At 41.4% G+C, this 21,306-nt stretch overlaps 1 protein-coding gene across 1 annotated transcript; it reads right to left on the reverse strand.

Annotated features, from left to right (window-relative positions):
• Window positions 1–12,969: 12,969 nt before the first annotated feature.
• Window positions 12,970–19,172, reverse strand: LOC107277669 (wall-associated receptor kinase 2). The gene is made up of 3 exons (XM_015758380.3): window positions 18,144–19,172; window positions 15,148–15,303; window positions 12,970–14,174 (listed from the first exon to the last, which is right to left on the reverse strand). Exons 1-3 carry the CDS (start codon window positions 19,081–19,083, stop codon window positions 13,180–13,182), a joined length of 2,091 nt encoding a protein of 696 aa, XP_015613866.1. The 5' UTR covers window positions 19,084–19,172; the 3' UTR covers window positions 12,970–13,179.
• Window positions 19,173–21,306: the final 2,134 nt, after the last annotated feature.

The following is a 21,306-nucleotide window of genomic DNA, read 5'->3' on the forward strand; positions in this document are numbered from 1 at the left end:
CCAGGATGCCATCATGTTCGGGAGGTAGAGGCACATCTGTCGTGGCTGGTGTGGGCAGAGGCGCCGAGAGGACTGGTGCATTTGGCGTGGCCAACATAGGCAAAGGTGTGGGGGGGGGGGGGGCATAGCACCAGACGGGAGCGAAGCAAGCTTGTCAAGGAAGGGTGCAAGTGCCGTGGGCGCGGCGGTGGAAGCATGGGAGGTCGCGGAATCAGCGACAATGGTGGTGCCGGGGTCGACCTTCATGCCTTCATGGAAGTGGAACACAAAGTGGATATCATCCGCAACAGCGGCATAGGCGGAGTCGAGGATAGCAATACAGAGAAGGCAGAGGAGTCGGTCGACATGGTGCAACCGAGGGAAGCTAGTGTGGAAGGATGGTGACGAGGAGAGGAGATTAGATTGCGGAACCGGTGGACCAGTAGTCCAATACCATGTTGGAAGGATAGACTCGATGCAATAATGTTTTGATCACAGAGATTACATATATATAGGCTACAACCCTCAATTTATGCAACCAACTTACAGCAACAATATCAAGAGGATAGAAAGGGAACTAGATGGGATCGATTACATGCAGGATAACAGAGAAATATTCTAACAGAAAGGGAATGCTTGAGCGATTGCTTGGTTGTATTCATTGAAAGAGAATTATTCTTGGAAGTTAAGGATAAGGATATCAACACTCATTTTGAAAACATCCACTGGTGGAGAAACCATCTTTCGTCGGTCGGCCGATTTCCACAATAGTCCCGGATGCAATAAAAACCGGGGCTAAAGATGATCTTTAGTCCCGGTTCAAAAGGGTAACGGGCATATTTGATCTTTAGTCCCGGTTTGTGTTACCAACCGGGACTAAAGATCATCTTTAGTCCCGGTTCGAATGCTGTCAGGGCCTGTCAGGCCCCCCCGGGATCTTTAGTCCCGGTTGGTAACACCAACCGGGACTAAAGATCGTAACTTTAGTCCCGGTTGGTAATACCAACCGGGACTAAAGATCCCGGTGATCTTTAGCCCCGGTTGGTGCTACCAACCGGGACTAAAGTCCCACCCCTATATATATGTCTTCTTCCTCCTCCAGCTGCCCGAGCAAGCTTCAAAATTTCTTCAAAAAAGAGGGGAGGTCATGCCAAAATTTCTATTGAATTTATTTTGGTGATTACATACAAATCGGAGGTGCCTAAAAGGTTTGCAACTTCATCCTCCAATGTTTTTTTTTGTCATACTACATTTGCACCTATGTTTTGCACACTTTTTTTGTCTCCAAAATTTAGTTGTAAGTTGATGAGAGAGAAAATGTGTGTGGGGAAGAAAGAATATATAGAAATTTAGTTCATTTGCTAAACAAGGTTTTATAAAATAGTTGAGAAGGAAAACTCTAGTGAAAGTTAATCTTAAATAATAGAAAACAAACTAAAATGAAAATTAAAAGAAGTAAAACACATTAAAATTAGTTTAAAACTTTACAAATAGTTTTTAAGAATTATTTGGTGTAATATTTTATGATTTTTGTATGAATAAAGATATCTTATAATTATTGTATGACTGTCATTATTGTAAGAATAATTATTTGTGTACGGTTTTTTTGACTCATGTAGATGGATCGGCAATGGATGTACGCTGACTGGCGGTCCAAAGAGTTTATTGACGGCGTGCACTATTTTTTGAGAGTGGCCGAAGCTAACAGGCAAAGGGGTTTTATTTGTTGTCCATGCAATAAGTGTAAGAATCAGAAGGAGTATTCTGCATCCAGGACTATTCATTTCCACTTGTTTGAGTCGGGGTTCATGCCAAGCTATAATTATTGGACATCCCACGGAGAGCAAGGTGTTGAAATGGAAGAAGATGAAGTGGAAGACGACAATATTCCGGACTTTGCTCAGTATGTTGGATTTGAAGGAAATCAAACGGGCGAGGAGGAAATAGCTGCTGATGGTAACGACGTTGCGGATGATCTTGGTCAGATGTTGCAGGACGCCAGGGAGGACTGCAAAAGTGAAAAGGAGGCCCATAAATTGGACAAGATGTTGGAGGACCACAGAACTTCGTTGTACCCAGGTTGCGAGCAGGGGCACAAAAAGTTGGATACCACTCTGGAGTTGTTGCAATGGAAGGCAAAAAATGGGGTTAGTGACAAGGCATTTGGCGATTTATTGAAACTCGTCAAGAACATTCTTCCGGGGGGAAACAAATTGCCCGAGACAACGTACGAGGCTAAGAAGATAGTCTGCCCGTTAGGACTGGAAGTTCATAAGATTCACGCATGTCCGAACGATTGTATCCTATATCGCGGTGAGGAGTATGAGAACCTAGAAGCATGCCCTGTTTGCAAAGCACAACGATACAAGATTAGACGGGACGATCCAGGAGAAGTTGACGGGCAGCTAACAAAGAAGAGAATTCCTGCTAAGGTGATGTGGTATTTCCCTATAATACCACGGCTAAGGCGTTTGTTCAGGAACAAGGGGAATGCTAGAATGTTGCGATGGCACGCTGAAGAGCGTCAACAGGACGGGATGCTGAGACACCCCGCCGATGGTTCGCAATGGCGAAACATCGACAGAAAATTTAAAGAATTTGGAAAGGACGCACGAAACATACGGTTTGGTTTGAGTATGGATGGCATGAATCCTTTTGGAGAGATGAGCAGCGGCCATAGCACTTGGCCCGTTACGATGTGTATCTACAACCTCCCCCCCTGGCTATGCATGAAGAGGAAGTACATAATGATGCCGATTATTATTCAAGGCCCCAAGCAACCTGGTAACGACATCGACGTGTACCTAAGACCACTGGTAGAAGATCTTAAACAGTTGTGGAAGAAGGAAGGTGTCCCCGTGTGGGACGAGGACAAACAGGAGGAGTTTAACCTACGAGCGCTGTTGTTCGTAACCATCAACGATTGGCCTGCACTTAGCAACCTACCCGGACAGTCCAACAAGGGGTACAAGGCTTGCACTCACTGTATGGATGAAACAGAAAGTACGTATCTTAAGCACTGTAGGAAGGTTGTATACATGGGTCATCGTCGATTCCTTGCAGCAAACCACCCGGTACGGAAGAAAGGCAAGCACTTCGAACATAAGGCCGACCACCGTACGAAGCCTAAACATCGCAGCGGGAAAACAGTGTTTGCTATGGTTAAAGATCTTAAAGTAGTGTTCGGAAAGGGGCCTGGAAGCCATCATATAGAGAGCGAAGATGGTCACGCGGCGATGTGGAAAAAGAACTCTATATTTTGGGAGTTACCATATTGGGAATTCTTGGACGTACGCCACGCAATCGACGTGATGCACCTCACTAAGAACCTTTGCGTAAACCTTCTTGGCTTCCTAGGTGTATACGGAAAGTCGAAAGATACACTGGAAGCACGTAATGATCTGAAGCATATGGAACAACGCGGCGACCTTCACCCGGAACCAAAGGAGAAAGGAAGCCATTACTTGAGTCCAGCCAGCTACACTCTTAGCAAGGCAGAGAAGGAAAGTATGTTTGAATGCTTGGAGAGCATAAAGGTACCGTCTGGATACTCCACGAATATCAAGCGAATAATAAGCACGAAGGAGAAGAAGTTCACAAACCTAAAGTCTCATGACTGTCACGTGTTGATGACACAACTGCTACCAGTTGTAATAAGGGGTATCCTTCCAGACAATGTCCGGGCAACAATAACAAAGCTATGTGCATTCATGAACGCAATTTCGCAGAAGGTCATTGATCCGGATAGATTAGAAGCCCTTCAGAATGAAGTGGTGCAATGTCTCGTCAGTTTTGAGTTGATATTTCCACCTTCATTTTTCAATATAATGACGCATCTGCTTTGTCACCTTGTGAAAGAGATCCGTATTCTCGGGCTTATGTACCTACACAACATGTTTCCTTTCGAGAGGTACATGGGCGTTCTGAAGAAGTATGTTCGTAACCGTGCTCGTCCAGAGGCAAGCATCGCCAAGGGTTATGGAACAGAGGAGGTCATCGAATTTTGCGTTGAATTTATCGAAGACCTTCGCCCAATCGGGGTACCTGAATCACGCCATGAAGGGAGACTACAGGGAAAGGGAACTCTCGGAAGGAAAGCAATAATGACGGTAGACAACAATTTATTCCGTAAAGCCCATTTCACTGTTCTGCAACACTCTTCATTGGTAGCTCCTTACATCGAGGAGCACTTGGCTCTAGTTCGCGCCAGGAACATCGGTAAGTCCGATGCATGGATTACACGGCATCACATTGATACTTTCCCCGCGTGGCTACGACAACATCTCATGGGTAACGAGTCGATCAACCAACAACTTGCCTTCCTGGCGAGGGGACCGTCTGGGTCGATCACGACATTCCAGGGATATGAGATCAATGGGTACACATTCTACACGAGAGCCCAAGACATGAAGAGCACGAACCAAAACAGCGCTGTTCGTGTCGATGCCATGGGACACGATGGAACAACTGCCACGTATTACGGTGCCATCGAGGACATATGGGAACTTGACTATGGTCCTCTCAAGGTTCCTCTGTTCCGTTGCCAATGGGTTAGGTTGACTGGTGGAGGCGTAATGATTGATGACAGTGGGATGACAACTGTTGACCTTAACAAGGTTGGATACTCGGACGAACCTTTTGTCCTTGCCAATGATGTAACGCAAGTCTTTTTCGTGAAGGACATGTCTAGCAAAGGAAAGAAGGGCAGAGGGCCTGATGAGCCTAAGCGTCAAGTGGTTCTCCCAGGCAAAAGAAAAATCGTCGGAGTTGAGGACAAGACTGACGAGGATTACGATCAGTTGGATGGGCAACCCCCTTTCACGGTGACGATTGACCCTAGCATCCTCCTATCAAATGAAGACACCCCTTACTCACGCAGCGATCACAAGGAGGGAACAATAGTGAGGAGAAAGTACGTGCGGTCAACCGTCACCGCCGATGTAATGCCGTAATTATTGTGTACACGATGTAAACTATTTTGGATGTATTGATTATCCATATAAATCAATTGATGTATGGCATATGTTAATTACGCATGATTATTAGAGGTTTCAACAAGTTTAAATCATGTATATGCTAGTTATATGTGATACTTACAATTTTTAAAAGTTTTAAATCACACAGGTGGCAATTTCATATGTATGTTAATTAGAGTTTTTAACATTTAATTTACTAGCATTCATATGCTAATTATAATTGACTAGAGGATTTTTAAAAGTTTTAAATCACGCAAGTGGCAATTTCATATGTTAATTAGAGTTTTTAACATTTAATTTACTATCATTCATATGCTAATTATAATTGACTGGAGAATTTTTAAAAGTATTAAATTTAATATATTTTTAAAACTATCATTCATATATTAGAGTTTTTCACAATTTAATTTACTATCTTTCATATGCTACTTATATATGACTATTTGAATTTTTAAAAGGTTTAAATCATGCATGTGGCATTTACATATGTTAATTAGAGTTTTTAGCATTTAATTTAATATAATTCCTACGCTAAGTATATATGATGATTACAATTTTTATTAATTTTAAATCATGCAGTATGTACATACATATCTTAATTAGAGTTTTTACCAATATAATAATATCATTCATATATATGCTAAGTATATATATATATTGGAATTTTTATTAATTATAAGTCATATATTTGCTTATTACGATTTATCCACTTAATTTAATTTATTACAGACAAAAATAATTTTTCGAAGTAATTGTCATTAATCTTTGTACTTTAAATAATGTTAATGCATTAACTTCTATTTTATAAACACGTATGTAAGCGAAAATCATATGCAGTGCTATAATCTTTAGTCCCGGTTCTTAACCCTAACCGGGTTTAAAAAGAATTTCGAAATAGCGGGAAAAGATATTTACTCCCGGTTGTTGAGAACAACCGGGACTAAAGATATCTTTAGTCCCGGTTGTTCTCAACAACCGGGAGTAAAGATATTTTCTTTACTCCCGGTTGTTCTCAACAACCGGGACTAAAGATATCTTTAGTCCCGGTTGTTCTCAACAACCGGGAGTAAAGATCCGGGGGTATATATATTCCCGGTGCGCCCTCGTCTTCTTCACCAACACTTAGACGTTTTCGGCCGATCGATCTCTCTCGGCCTCCCTCCTTCGCCGCCACTGCCTAGGGTAAATCCCCGCGCCGACGCCGCCGTATCTCGCCGTCGTCTCGAGGTCGTCGTCCTCGCCGCCGCCTCCGCCTCCTCCGCTGCCGCCGCATCTCTGGGGTGAGAGCCGCCGCCGCCAGATCTCCCTTCATCTCGATCTCTCCGATCTCGATCTCTCTCCGTCGCGTCGCCCGCCACGAGACGCCGCGCCACGACGACGACGCGCCACGCCGACGCCGCGCCAAGCCGCCGCCGGCACGCCACGCCGCCGTCTTCGCCGCCGCGCGCGCAATGCCGCCGCCAGCACGCCACGCCGCCGCCTTCGTCGGCGCGCGCGCAATGCCGCCGCCGGCACGCCACGCCGCCGCCATCGCCGCCGCGCAACGCCGCCGCGCATGCCAACGCCACGCCGCCGCCGCCGTCGCCACGCCGCCGCCGCCTTCGCCGCCGCGCGCGCAATGCCGCCGCCGCCACGCCACGCCGCCGCCGCCACGGCCCCGCAATGCCACGCCGCCGCTGCTGTCGCCACGCCGCCGCCGCCGCCGCCACGCCGCCGCGCCAACCGCCGCCCTGATGCCGCCACACCGCCGTTAACGAATGAGAACGAGAACGATCGAACGAACGAGAGCGAGAACGAACACGTCAACATACGTTGCCGCGAGAACGTGAACGAGAACGAGAACGATCGAACGAACGAGAGCGAGAACGAACACGTCAACGTACGTTGCCGCGAGAACGTGAACGAGAACGAGAACGATCGAACGAACGAGAGCGAGAACGAGAACGATCGAACGAAGACAAGCGAGAACGAGGGAACGAACGTGAACGAGCTAGGGAACGTGAACGAGCGAACGAACGAGGACGAACATTAACGTGAAATGCAATATATATATATATATATATATATATATATATGTTACTTCGTATTTATCCTAATACATCTTTTTGTATCTTGCAGAAAAGACGTGTTGTCGGAGTCGTCCGTCAAGCCTGAGTGGAAGAGCTAGCCCTAGAAGGAATTGGAGCAGGCAAGTGACGTAATAATATAAATGATTGTTATATTTGTACTGCAATTAATTAAGATTATTAGACCTATAATTGGACTTATCATATAAGATTGTGTAGTGTTCTAATATTATTTGAGTTTTAATATAAGATTACTTTATTTGTAATTAGACTTAGTATGTATAATTATTGACTACGGAATTGGTGCGACAAGTAGCAATTGACTATTGTAGTCTTAATTAGACTTAGCATATACGCACGAAACACTTAGCATATACATGACTATTGTAGTCTTAGCATGTAATATTATTTGAGTTTTAATATAAGATTATTTTATTTGTAATTAGACTTAGTATATAATTATTTACTAGCTAGGGTTGTACAATATACGTCTCCTAGACTTAGCTTATATCACGATTTGTAATTAGACTTAGCACGTAAGGTTGTGTAGGGTTCTAATGTACGACATTTACACTTAGCATACATGACTTAGATTGTTAAAACATAAATGTCTCGTGACTTAGCAAATGTTTCTTGTATCAACAGATGGCTGACCGCGATGAGGAACAGATATTGTACGATACAATCGCGGAGGGAAGCAGCCAGTACTGGAATGAAGAAGAGGGGAACGAGGATCCAAACCAGTACTTGAACGAGGAAGGAAACGTGGAGAGGGATGCGGAGGGGAACCAGCAGGGGTACGTGGAAAGGGATGTGGAGGGGAACCAGGAGGAGGAGGCTAGTGGTAGTCAACCCTCCGTTGGACAGAAGAGGGCACGCGGGCAACGAGGTGCAGCGAAGAAGCTTGAGGGTCGGCACATCATAACGGAAGTGCAAGAAGATGGACGTCCTAGTGCCCCGGCCGAAGCCGCCAAGAACTATGTACGTCACAGCGGTTGGGTTGTGCGGGATAACGTGCCTGTCAGTACGGTGTACTGGCGAAGAACAAGGGCATGCGGAGATCATGAGAGCTTTGTCCCAGATTCGGAGAAAGAGATGCTGTGGACCACAATGCTCGAGACATTCACCCTTCCTGCGGGTATAGAGGACAAAGTGAAAAGGTGGACTCTGAAGAAAATGGCAGAACAGTTTCAGAGCTTCAAGGGAGATCTGTACCAGAAGTATATACTGAAGGGGCAGACACCGAACTTCGACACATTCCCAAAGCTAAGGGATCACTGGGACGATTTCGTTGCTTATAAGACAGGTGAACAAGGGCAGGCGATGATGGAAAGAAACAAAGAAAATGCCGCCAAGAAGAAGTACCATCACCACTTGGGGTCAGGAGGCTATAGCGTCGCGATGCCGAAGTGGGAGCAGATGGAGGCTAGCTTGATTGAGAGGGGTATCGAACCGGCAACAGCCAATTGGCCGGAACGATCGAAGTTCTGGTACTATGCTCACGGTGGAACGCTCAACCCAGCTGATGGCTCACTGGTCTTCGGCGATCAGATACGAGAGGCTGCGCGACGACTAACAGATGCAGTGGAAGCCTCCTCTCAGGGCACGTTCCGACCAGACAGAGATAGGGATGAGCTGACACTCACCCTGCAGACTCCAGAGCATCCAGGACGAACACGAGGGAAAGGGGTGATTCCTTGGAAGATTGGTTTCAAGGAGGACATCCACACGTACAGGAGTCGGATGAGGAGCAAGAGAGATACCGAGGCGAAGATTGCAGACCTAGAGTTCCGGGTATCGAGCTACGAACTCAACATGCAAGAGGAGGTGGCAAGGAAGGTTGATGAACGCATGGCCGCACATCGGTCCCATGATCCCCAGCCGACCATTCCTCCTGCAATGGTGATCCCGTCAGGAAACCGTAGCAGCTGCGCCTCAACGGGGCAGGTAGGATCACAGAGCATGGACGCCATGCAAACACAGGACGAATCGACCTGTTCCGTTGATGACATCACTCAGCGGACACCATGTGAGCTGCATATTCCTTTCAAGAACTTATCAATAAAGGTAAGATTTAGCCATTCCGCTAGTTGCTGCTTATATATGTTGATTACTAATAAATAATCTCTCACAACATGAAGGTGGCGTCGGGCATGGCCATCCCAACGGACCCTTCAGGTACTTACCACTGCAGGCCGATTCCAGCAGGATACTCGAAGGTCGAAGTTGAGTTGGTCGAAGGCGCGTACGAGGACCTCGAGCTGGATTACCCTGGAGGAGACGGTGAGACGCATCTACGAGATACAAGCCATGCCATTATTCTATGGCGCAGGCGGTACATCATCCTCCCTGGGCGACAAGCGGCGTCTCGTGCACCATCTCCTCCGGCTCCGCCATCTCCTCCTCAGGATCCTGCACCGTCTCCTCCTCATTCTCCGCCAGCACCGTCTCCACCTCAGGCTCCAGCATCGACTCCTCCTCAGGATCCTGCACCGACTCCTCCTCGTGCTCCTACACCTACTCCCCCGCAAGCTCCTCTTCCGGCACCTTCAAAGTCAAGGGCCCCCCCAGCTCCACCGCCTGCCCACACAAGGGCAACGAAGAAGGCGAAAGTTGAAGCCGCCAAGAACAAGGACCCGGGGTACAATTGCACGCAAGAGGAGCTTGACACTTACGTTGCATCAGAAGTCAAGAGACAATTCAAGCCTCGAAGTCCAGAAAAGAAGATTCCTATAGACCCCAGTGTCAGGAACTTCTTCAGGGGTATGTCTGCATCTGTCAAGGAGGCCATCAAGCTATCGGACTATGAGCGAACGCTGAAGAAAGCATCTTCTGGAAAGTCCAAACCAGTCCCTCAGCTTGGAGAGCAACCAAACCAGGAGATCGAGCCGTTGGTGACCGGTAAAGAAATGACGATAGAACAATTTATTACTGACACCGGTCTAACTACGGATCAATTGCTAGGAGTCGCACCAATCGAAAAGGCGGAAGTGAAATACATGTACAAACTCGGTAAACCGCTTGTCAAGCCTGAGCTGCTGCAGTCCCTACCGACACAAATGTACAAGTTCCATCAGCTGTACATGGAGATGTGCGCCACCGGTAGAGAGATGATCGGAGCGAGGATCAGGGACACGGACTTCTTGCAAGGAGATGACATTCTCTGGATCAATTTCAGGGGAATCTACGAACTATACCAGCTGGACGCCCTCGACGTCTCTATTATGAGTTGCTGGATTTTGTAAGTATATCGTTCAGTTAGATTTCTTACTATACGTCTCCTTTAATTAATTAAGTCCTTGTATATAAGTAGACTATAGAAAATAATATACTCCCTTTTATCGTTGTAGAATGGAGATTCAAAGGGCCCGACGGCGGAGGGTTTTCGATACTAGATTCATCGACCCTCGGAAAGTAAACGTCGCAATGCTCGACCAATATCCACAAGAAACAGAGGACAATCTCGTCCATCTCCTGAATGCGCAGCATTACAAGACGTTCATACTGTTGCCATACAACACAGAGTTAGTTTAATTTTACTGTCTTCCTACATACCAAATTTCATTTCCGTACGAACTTGCTAAGTGTTTCATATGTAATGCATCCCACGCACATTGCAGATTCCACTGGGTGCTTTTACTCTTCGACCTGGAGGCTTGCACCGTCAACGTATATGACTCAATGGATAAAAAAGAGTCTACGTTTGACAAGGTTTTCGAACTTATAGACAGGTACCGTCATAAGTTCCTTTGTTAATTAAGAAAATCTTGTTATGTTAATTGCTACTACGAATCATAGCTTTAAACTCCATGTAGGGCTTGGTATCGGTTCCGTCATTTGGTCCGCGGCAAATGGAGAGAAAGACTTAGGCGGAAGTTCAAATTTCCTGTGAGTACACATGCTCTACATTTATATTTCTCCGATTCAAATACATACAAGTGTATATTAATTAGATCTCTCGTTGTTTGTCATTTATTTGTAGTGCGCAAAGCAAAATCAGGGAACTAACTTGTGCGGCTATTACGTGTGCGAGTATTGCCACTGCCTTGCAAACCAAATCATCACCACAAGAGAGCTCGATGTACGTACAAATAAATTCAAAATTTCATTACGTAGCGATTTCTTGTTTAATTACTAATCAATTTCATACATTCATATAGTTTATTCGCATGAGGGATAACCTGACCACACACAAGGAATTTATCACGGCGGTTCAAGAACAACTCATGGGATTCATCAACGAAGAAATCCTTTATCCCAAGGGTGAATTCTACTACGACGGAAACACAATTCACCGGTCCTTAGCTTCTGAGCTAGCAGCGAGTACTACTACGTCGAAATCGTAGCTAGCTAGGACATATAATGGATTGTAATTAATACATGACTACATATGTTTCTATATGCATGTGTACACATTTTCTATAATGTAAATATATTTTGGTCATATATATATCTATATACATATGCATTTGCATAACATATATATGTATAAATACATATATATTATGCATGTATATACATATAATATAATATAATATATATATACATATATATATGTATGCATATATATGTATTGAAACATATATATGCATGGTTTATATATATATATATATATATATATATATATATATATATATGCATACATATATATATATATATATATATATATATATATATATATATATACACCATGCAGCAACAGGGCCATGCAAAAAAAAAAAGGTCAGCTCGATCTTTAGTCCCGGTTGGTAACACCAACCGGGACTAAAGATCGATCTTTACTCCCAGTTATTTCACCCGGGACTAAAGATAGCGATCTTTAGTCCCGGATTGGTACTCCCGGTTTGGAAACCGGGACTAAAGGGGGGTTACGAATCGGGACTACAAAGGGTTTCTCCACCAGTGATCAAGGGTCAGAAAGTTGTAAATTTAAAATTTAACGATAAGGATATGATCTCTCATTTTCAAAACATCAAGGGTCAGAATTTGGAAAGTTGTCCTCTAAATTATAAAATTTATTATCATTCTGCCATTTTTTATCCTCTATATATTACGATCAATTATATAGATATATTACACCATGCTCAATAAAGTGTTGTATTTTGTGATACTATACATACCATATAATAGTCTTTTGGTTGTTAAAATAATTTTGTAAAAAAATCTTTTGCTACCCATCATATATCAAACTAGTTGATACCCCTGCGCTACGTGATATATATATGAATGCATGTTATACATTATGGAAATGATAAAAGTATATGTTTAAATAATATGGAAAAAGAGGTGGAGATAATGATTTCACATTGCTTGCATATTGAGTTCTAAAAATGCAACAAAATTGTAAATGATATGTCATGTTTGTATGATATTTAAAATACTCTAGATAATGGTTGCTGGTGGGTGATGATATGGCACACTTATATGTAATTTAAAATACTCTAGATAATAATTGCTAGTAGGTGATGATATGACGTACTTGAATGTTGAGTTTTAGGAGTTAGCGGGCATCAATTTTATAGTAAGATATGATACACAATCTGAAATCATAGGCCCGCCTCTGGCACCTCCCACCCCACGTATGTACAGACTATCGTTGTTCATTGCATTGCATGTTTGTTGATACTAGTGAGGGAGCTACTGCAACATTAACGTGGTTCTCCTAATCCATTATCCCTGTGACATGGCAGTAAGCAGCAAGCAGCAAGCAGTTGGAGATGGTTTTCCAAAGAAATTCATGAAACTAGTAGCTTAAGATCAACAAAATCAAAATTTAGAATAAAATATATAGTCAGTTCGGTAGCAACTATGGTTAATGTGTTTGTTAAAATGGTTGGAAGAAATATTTAAATTTATAGTTAAGGAGTTAGAGCTTACATGTAAACACACTTATTTTTAGGCCATGTATACTTACTAGCTCAACATTAATTTGTGGAGATTTGATGTTCGGTTAGGAGAAACCATGCATAAACATGTGTATGTAGTGCAAGAGTACAACATAAGCCTCGATAACGCTACTTGACAAGATCTGATTTTAATACACAATATACCATAACCACATATATGTTGAACATGATAATTTCAAATCATGTTCCATATGTAACGTTGTTTTGCACATGCATGAACATTCCAGAAAATGATCTGTATAATAATTCTATTTAATTACTACGAGCTCTCTTAGCCATGTAGTGAAGACGCTCCGCTATATCTGTCATTTCTGGTCTTTGATCCACCTCAAGATTTAGACATTGCGCAACCATGCCTGCTAGATTAACAAGAAGCTCATGATCATTTGCCGCTGCAATTTCCTCATCAACAAACTCCGTCACTGTCTTCCCACTTGTGTAAGCATCAAGAAAATTCCGAAGTAAGCTATTTTTGTCGGAGTGTGAGGCCTTCTTCCTTGTAATGAGCTCCAAGAGAACAACTCCAAAACTATAAACATCGCTCTTGTTGGTTAGAAGACCTGTCTGAAAATACACTGGATCCATATAACTCATATCACCAATGACAGACATTGTGTGGTCATTATCCATGGCAAGCAACCTTGATATACCGAAGTCGGAGATCTTTGGTAGAAGGTCATCATTTAAAAGTATATTAGCTGGTTTTACATCACCATGCAGGATCGTAGTGCTTGTTTTTGAATGCATATAAGCTAGACCTTCTGCTGATTCGGCAGCAATCTGCAACCGTTGATCCAAATTGAGAGGCAGTCTGTTGCTGCCATGGAGAACGTCTTCGAGGCTACCTTTGGAGACAAACTCATAGACCAAAATTGGGATATCAACCTCTAGACAACAACCAATGAGCTTGACAATGTTCTTGTGAATGACTCGAGATTGAATGATGACTTCATTTGCAAATTGGTCTTTTTTTGCTAAATTAACATTAATGGGCTTCTTCACCGCAACTAACTGATTATTATTTCCAATATGCCCCTTGTAGACCTCACCGAAGCCACCCTTTCCAATGACATTGGCATTTTTCAATATTGGCTTAAGATCCTCCTTTTTGAAAAGCTTGATATTATTGACCTTTTCCAATATAGGGCCTCCATTCTTTTCAAAAAATTCTTTCGTTTTTCTTTTCTCTCTACGAAGAAGTGCAATGAATACCAATAATGCTATGATGAAAAGACCACCTAGCACACCTACATAGTAAAATAATATTATATTAGAACATGAACATCTTTATCAATTTGATAAATGGTAGAACGATGATTTTAATTGAAATAATTCTATGAACTGCAATTAAATATGTGTCGTGGCCACATGCATCCTCTATACTGCATCTATTACATATCACCTCTTGGATTTCTTTAATACTATTCCCTCATCGACAAATATAGTGATTTTCACTATCTCTATTCGTCCACCAATATAAGGGATTCTAGAGTACTACTTATCCCATCAATCACATTGATTTCATTAAAAAAATTCGTATTATCCCCGACTACACTCACACATTCAGCATCTCATTTAACCAAGGGCATCATTGTTTTTCTCTGCATACCCAAAGTCTGTAGTATTTGTTGATGGAGGGAATACACAAAAGACCACCCATTTGTTGTTTTTTCTTTGGCCTCTAAAATTACAGTCGTACATTGAATGGATCCAATCATATGACAATTTTTTTTGCCATGTATATATGTATCCAATGTGTTAAATGTTATAGTACTTTAGTGTAAACACTGTTATATTTTTCTTACTATAAAGTAAGTTTAGGACATATGTTTGATGCACATGCATGCGCGCCTAATATGCATGTTTTATACTTATTGTTGATATCGTTCTCGTTGAAGTGAACTGATAACTTGTAGTAACTGCATGAAGCAAATTAAATATTCCCACCTAGTATTGTGTAGTTATTGAATACCGCAATTCAATATTATTGATGCTCATTGCAATAACACTATCTCATATATATTCATCAGTAATGTATACTTGACAAATACAAAAAATTCGCACAATCATGTACTGTTAAATTAATCAAAATTTTCACATAATAATTTTGTATGTGTTTCAGTGAGTTGAATACCCACTCATACTTTCCAAAGTATATAAAACTAATATTAACGGCATTATTATTCCAAGTGGACGATGAGATCGAATACTCACACATACCTACTACGATCTGTGCAGGGAGAGGAAAATTTGGGGTGCACCGTTCCTTGAATGGATCAGCACTGGAATGACCCTTGGGACACCAGCATTCAAAGGAACCCGGCTTGTTCCGGCAGCGACCATAGCAAGTGTTCGGGAGTTGACACTCATCAATATCTGTATCGAACATCAAGTATACCCAACATAACAAACTAATCATTTATCCATGCCTACCATATAACAGACATATATATGCGGTTTGGAATAACTAATATAACAGTCTAGCACACTTGATCTAGTTTTGTGATATTTTATCTAAGACACTCTAGTTTTATGGCTTTACCATAGGACACTCTAATTTGTGGTTTTTTTCCTGAAAGAAACTCTAACCATTATTTTAATATGTTTCCTTCAAATTGAGAGATAAAACTTTGTGAGGAAAAGAAAACGAGTTTACCCACCTTGCATATTCAAATTTAAATGCATTTTTTGCTGAATTTAAACATATTTTGGAAAACTCAAAACTTGTCACAAAATAATTGAAATAAAAAGTATTCAATATTTTCAAAAACATGAAATTGTAAATATTATTTTCTGAGCTTTTAGAAATTTATCGTAAAATATTTTTATTTCCATAATTTGGGACAACTTTAATATTTTGTACTTTTTAGAACTAGCTAAGATTTGTTCAAATTTGAATATGCTAGGTGAATCAAGGGTAAAATCATCTATTTGAAGGGTATATATTAAAATAATAGACCAAGTGTCTTCTAGTGTCCAGTGACAAAGCCGCAAAACTAAAATGCTGTAGATCAAATGCGACAAATTTAGAGTGTCCCATATAATGGACTTTCATTCTAAGTTTAGGGGTATATAAGATTGTTTCCCCTAATTAAGAAACGCCCATGTCTATGATTTATATCTATACTTGAAAGCGCATGGCCTCTACAATCTCTAATACTTGTTCATAATCAATAACCTTTGAGCAAATAGTCTCTTTAGTCATAAATGAACTAGTGTTGTTTTAAACTTTTCAGCATTAGCCATGATTATGAACACTCAATTCTTTTGCATAAATCAAAAACCAGTGCCTCAGTGTAATATTATGAATTCTATTCTCATAATAAATTTTGTTATGTCATTTTCATGTGTCCAAAACCTATATTCCAACAAACAATGATGGTGAAAATTAGCTGTTATTGGTTGAGCTAATTTTAAAGCGACGGAGGGAGATGGCATGTCTATGTGGTATATGTAAGAAAAAGGACTACGTAGATCAATGCATGTTAAATATTGTTACGATAGATGGATATATGTTGAAATTAATATTGTAAAATGATATGGAGGATGATGATTTGACATGCTTACATATTGAACTCTATGATGTTATATTTATATAGAATGTAATAAATTATATATGATGTGATATTGGTCGCATGAGATTTAAGATGCAGTATTACCCCATCCCAAAATATTGCTATCTAGGATGGGATTTGACCCAACCTAGGACACTAATCTGCACAGTCCGTTTGGATTAGTTGAAGGCCAAATGGGTCTTTTTAGATTAGTTGTCCTAGGTAGCAATATTTTGGGATGGAGGAAATAGTTGGTAGTGGTTGAGGACATAAACATGCTGAGATTTAACATGAAGTGGATTGTAAGTAGGAATGAAAACATCGGAAATGGTTAGAAAACGTCTCAACCATTTCAATACCCATATTTGTTTGAAAATGGTAAAGCCGGAAAAAAAAGATATCGAAAATATCAGAAAACCGGAAATGGTCTATACGGACGGCAACAGCAACATGTCGGTATCGATTGGAAGCAAATAACAAATATCAGAAACATTGAACTATAAAATCGCACATTTAACTCTGCATAACAATATAATACGACAAATTAAATTTAAGGTATGCTATCTAAATTATAAATTTTCTCCTTTTCATACTGTACTCAGATTAGGGATTTGGTTGAGGAGTTGATGGGTCTCTAAAGCATGAGTCAAACTAAGAATTAGGCCATAAATACTAGCATATTTAGAAATAAGGCAAGAACGGGTAATTACAGTAAGAACACGGTAAAAGTTGGTAACGATTGGTACGCAGCAAAATCATTTCATATCTATTTCCATTTTTTTTTACCACTTCCATTTTCGTTTTCGTTGGTAACTGTTTCCACCTAGCTTGGCCGGTTTAAATCGGAAGCACACGCCAGTCGATTGGGAATTTTTCATAACCATTTCCATCCCTAGTTATAACTATATTGAAGGGACAAATAAGTTCATAATTTGGACTAAGGAATTTAAACCACTCTACTTTTAAACTATAGTGTGCACACACACATCTCTACGAATTCTTTGGAGTTGGATCCAAGAATCAACAAAGGCACTTCCTAGGATGGAATTTTTTTATGGGAATGATGAAAGTACTCCCTCCTTCCATAAATATAAGTACTTCCGAGTATTTTTTTTTCGAGAGATCAAGAATAAAGAGAAAACATGGGTGATCGGTTTTCAGTGGGTATGATCGATTGGGTCAAAATTAATTAAAAGAGGGGTGGTTAGGTAGGAGTAGTACTCAATGCATTTATTTGTTTCATATTAAGATAATAAATTTAAACTTTAGTAATACTTACTTTTCTTTTCACATTATAAGATATTTAAACTTTTTTTCCCGTCAAACTTCTTTGAGTTTGACAGAATTTATATAAAAAACATAGCAATATTTTCAACACAAAACAAACATACTATCAAAATATATTAATTTTTTTTAATTTTGGCCCAAGTTTATAAGAAAATTAATAACATCCACAACAACAAGTTAGTTTCATTAGATTTAACATTGATTATATTTTGACAAACTTTGGGTTTGTGTTTAAAATAGTGCTATTTTTTCTATTAGTTTGGATAAACTTAAAATAAGTTTGACTAGAAAAAAAATCAGAATATCTCATAATATTATACAGAGGGAGTTTTTTTTTTCTTGAACGAATGGGTATGTAGCAATTAACAAACTTACCGATGCAACCATTGGGGATATAGGGATTGCCCTCATATCCCTTATTGCATTTACAAACGTATCCTGGTCCGTTGGTCGAGTCATGACAGTCGCTGTTGTCGCTGACGCAGGCGTAGCCGCTGACCTGCGCCGCCGTCTTCCTCGCCTGGCTGCACGTAAGGTTGTCGCGGATAGCCCAGTCCAGCCTCACCGGCATGGTCCGGTTCTTGTCCATCCTCAGGTCGGCGGTGCTGAAGGTGTAGTTGTCCTTCTCCACCAGGAAGGCGTAGTCGCAGGGGCTGAAGTTGAGGTTTCTCTTATGGGAGCTGGAATAGAAACTCACCATGTTGTCCGTGATGTCCGGCGGGATGTTTACTTGGCAGCAGCCGACGCCGTCGCAGTTGCCGCTCACCGCGCTGCTGGAATCGTTGCAGTAGCACAGGCAGCCGGTGTACGAGACGTGGTCGTAGTCGTCACTGCCCACGACACCGGGCCGGTGCTGGCTCCCGACATAGGCCAGCGCGTTGCAGCCGAGGACGACGAAGTGGTTGCGGGTGTGTGAGATGCGGTACATACCGTCCCGGTTGAAATCCACGTTGGGGTCATGGTAGACGTCCACCTTGTCGGAGGAGTTGAAGCACTGCCACCCGATGGGCAGCGTCACGCGGGCCTCCGGCGGGTTGAAGGAGAGATTGCTGATCGGGATGAGATCGGCGCCGCTGCCGGCGAGGAACGGCGCATCATTTTTGCAGATGATCTCGAAGCCTCGCCGGAAGCAGCCGGCGCCGATGCCGAACGGGTAAGGGATGCCCACGCCGCCGCAGTTGCCCGGGCAACCGGCTATCGTGGTCCCACCAACAACAGCCGACGGCGCCATTAGCAGCAGCAGCTGCTGCAATACTAAGGCGATGATCAATGGCGTTGTCGACGACATGACTACGTTCTTTTGACGTAAAGACATTATTATTGTATGTGTTGTTCTGCTCTGCTGATCATTAGTTCCCTTTGCTCACTTGATATTTTCTCTAGAGTGATGTGTGATCGTCCAGCTGCAGTACTCTTCCTCCGTTTAAATAGCTGATCGAGCTGCAATAATATGCATGTGAAGCTGTGTAAGGCTCGAGTCAAACTTTTTTTTAATTTGAAACAGAGCCAAAGTAGGTGAAATAGTTGATGTAGGCCCCAGTTAACGACATTCCCTGCAATGAAAGCTGGGTAGTAATATAGTATTTGCAACCGTGTGCTTGATAATTGCGATAAGTACTCCTTCCGTCTCAAAAAAAGTAAACCCTGGGTTTGCGTGTCCAACTTTGACTGTCCGTCTTATATAAAATTTTTTTATAATTTGTATTTTTATTGTTGTTAGATGATAAAACATGATTAATACTTTGTGTGTGACTTGTCTTTTTAATTTTTTCCATAATTTTTTTAAATAAGACGAACGGTCAAATATTGGGCACGGAAACCAGGGTTTGTCTTTTTTTGGGACGGAGGGAGTAGCTCATTGGGTACCAATGCAAACGGATTGGGATCTACATTACCGTGACTTTGGGAGTATTTCTAGTCGTCCGATCCACGGCGAACGAAGAAGATCGATCGCTACAGTGAATCGGTGAATAGTAACACCGAACAGTATTTTGCACTGTTTGCTACAGTAACTGCGCATCACTATTCCATGCTGTAGCACCAGACCCATTTACTGTGCACGTCTGCCGTTCGCTTCAAAAGTCAGAGGAGCTGCTTCCAATGCAAACTTGCAACCCATTTGTACAAGCAGACTAATAATTTATATTTCAGCCAAATCACCGGATAATCCTCATTTGTCGCGAGATAAGACTTCTCAAATTAATGAAAATATTATCGAGCAACGACTATGGCTGCTCTTGCTACTGCACTTATCTTAACTAGTTGATACCCAACGCTTTGCTGCAGGATATGTGGATAAGTGCCACTACTGGAGAAGAGGTCTTTGGAGGGTCCGTCAATTTCCACAATAGTCCCGGTTCTAAAACGAACTAGATATTACTTCAACGGGACGAAGGGATAACACCAACCGGGACTAAAGATCATCTTTAGTCCCGGTTCGCCTCCTGACAGGGCATGTCAGACCTCTGTCGGGGGGCTTAGGATCTTTAGTCCCGGTTCGTGTTACCAACCGGGACTAAAGATCATATCTTTAGTCCCGGTTGGCACTACTACAAAAGTGATTTTTCTGTACGAGACCCCATGATTTTTGCAAACGGACCATAACTAGTGGCGCCTGCAAAAATCGCACGGCATTTTCGCAAACGGCTTCTCAAGAAGCCCATATGGAAAAATCGATTTTCCCATAGGGGTCTCTTAAGAGGTCCGCATGCAAAAATGACGGCTCACTTAAGCGCCCGCATGGAAAAATCGATTTTTCCATGCGGCTCACTTAAGCGCCCGCATGCGAAAATAAAATTTGAAAAATTTGAAAATTTGAAACTCCAAATTGGATGATTCTTTTTCCTAAATGTTTCTAAAATCATGCTCTATCATGTTATTGTGTTCTTACTGTTATTATTTAGGCCATTTTTTCTTGTGACTTTGTTTTATCAATTTAAAATTTAAATTTCAAATCTTCAAATAATATTATGAAGCAATAAACGATTTCAGCTGAAAAAGTCAACAACAACAAAGTTGTATAACTCATCAAGATCTATAATTTCTATTTTGGTCATTTCTTCATTTGACAGTGATACTAACATTTTCACAAAATTTACATCTCTCTCTTATAGTTTATAAAACTATATAATAGATATGTACATTCTGTGAATAATCTTACAAATCACTTTGTCGGATGAATAAATGACCAAAATAAAAGTTATAGATATTAATGAGTTACACCAATTTGTTATTGACGACTTTTTCGGTTGAAATCATTTAGTATCTGAAAATATTGTTTGAAGTTGTTATAATTTGAAATTCAAATTCAGACTGTTCAAACAAAGTCATATAGAAAAATGACCAATACAAAAGTTGTAGATCTTGATAAGTTATACAACTTTGTTTTTGATAACTTTTCCATTTGAAATCATTTACTACCTAAAAAACTATTTGAATTTCTTATATTTCAAAATTCAAATTTTATATAGTTCAATCAAACTCGGATGGAGAAATGACCAAAAGAAAATTGGTAGATCTCAACGACTTCTACAACTTT

This window comes from Oryza sativa, chromosome 10 (assembly GCF_034140825.1).
Source record: "Oryza sativa Japonica Group chromosome 10, ASM3414082v1".
NCBI lineage: Eukaryota > Viridiplantae > Streptophyta > Magnoliopsida > Poales > Poaceae > Oryza > Oryza sativa.

What these genes read in the sequence shown, in the direction of transcription:
- LOC107277669 (XM_015758380.3), bottom strand. Translation starts at nt 19,083, where the DNA reads ATGTCTTTACGTCAAAAGAACGTAGTCATGTCGTCGACAACGCCATTG. An exon ending in TATCCCCAATGGTTGCATCG is followed by an intron (nt 15,304 to 18,143) that starts GTAAGTTTGTTA and finishes TGTTCGATACAG; the next exon opens with ATATTGATGAGTGTCAACTC. An exon ending in CCCTGCACAGATCGTAGTAG is followed by an intron (nt 14,175 to 15,147) that starts GTATGTGTGAGT and finishes TTTACTATGTAG; the next exon opens with GTGTGCTAGGTGGTCTTTTC.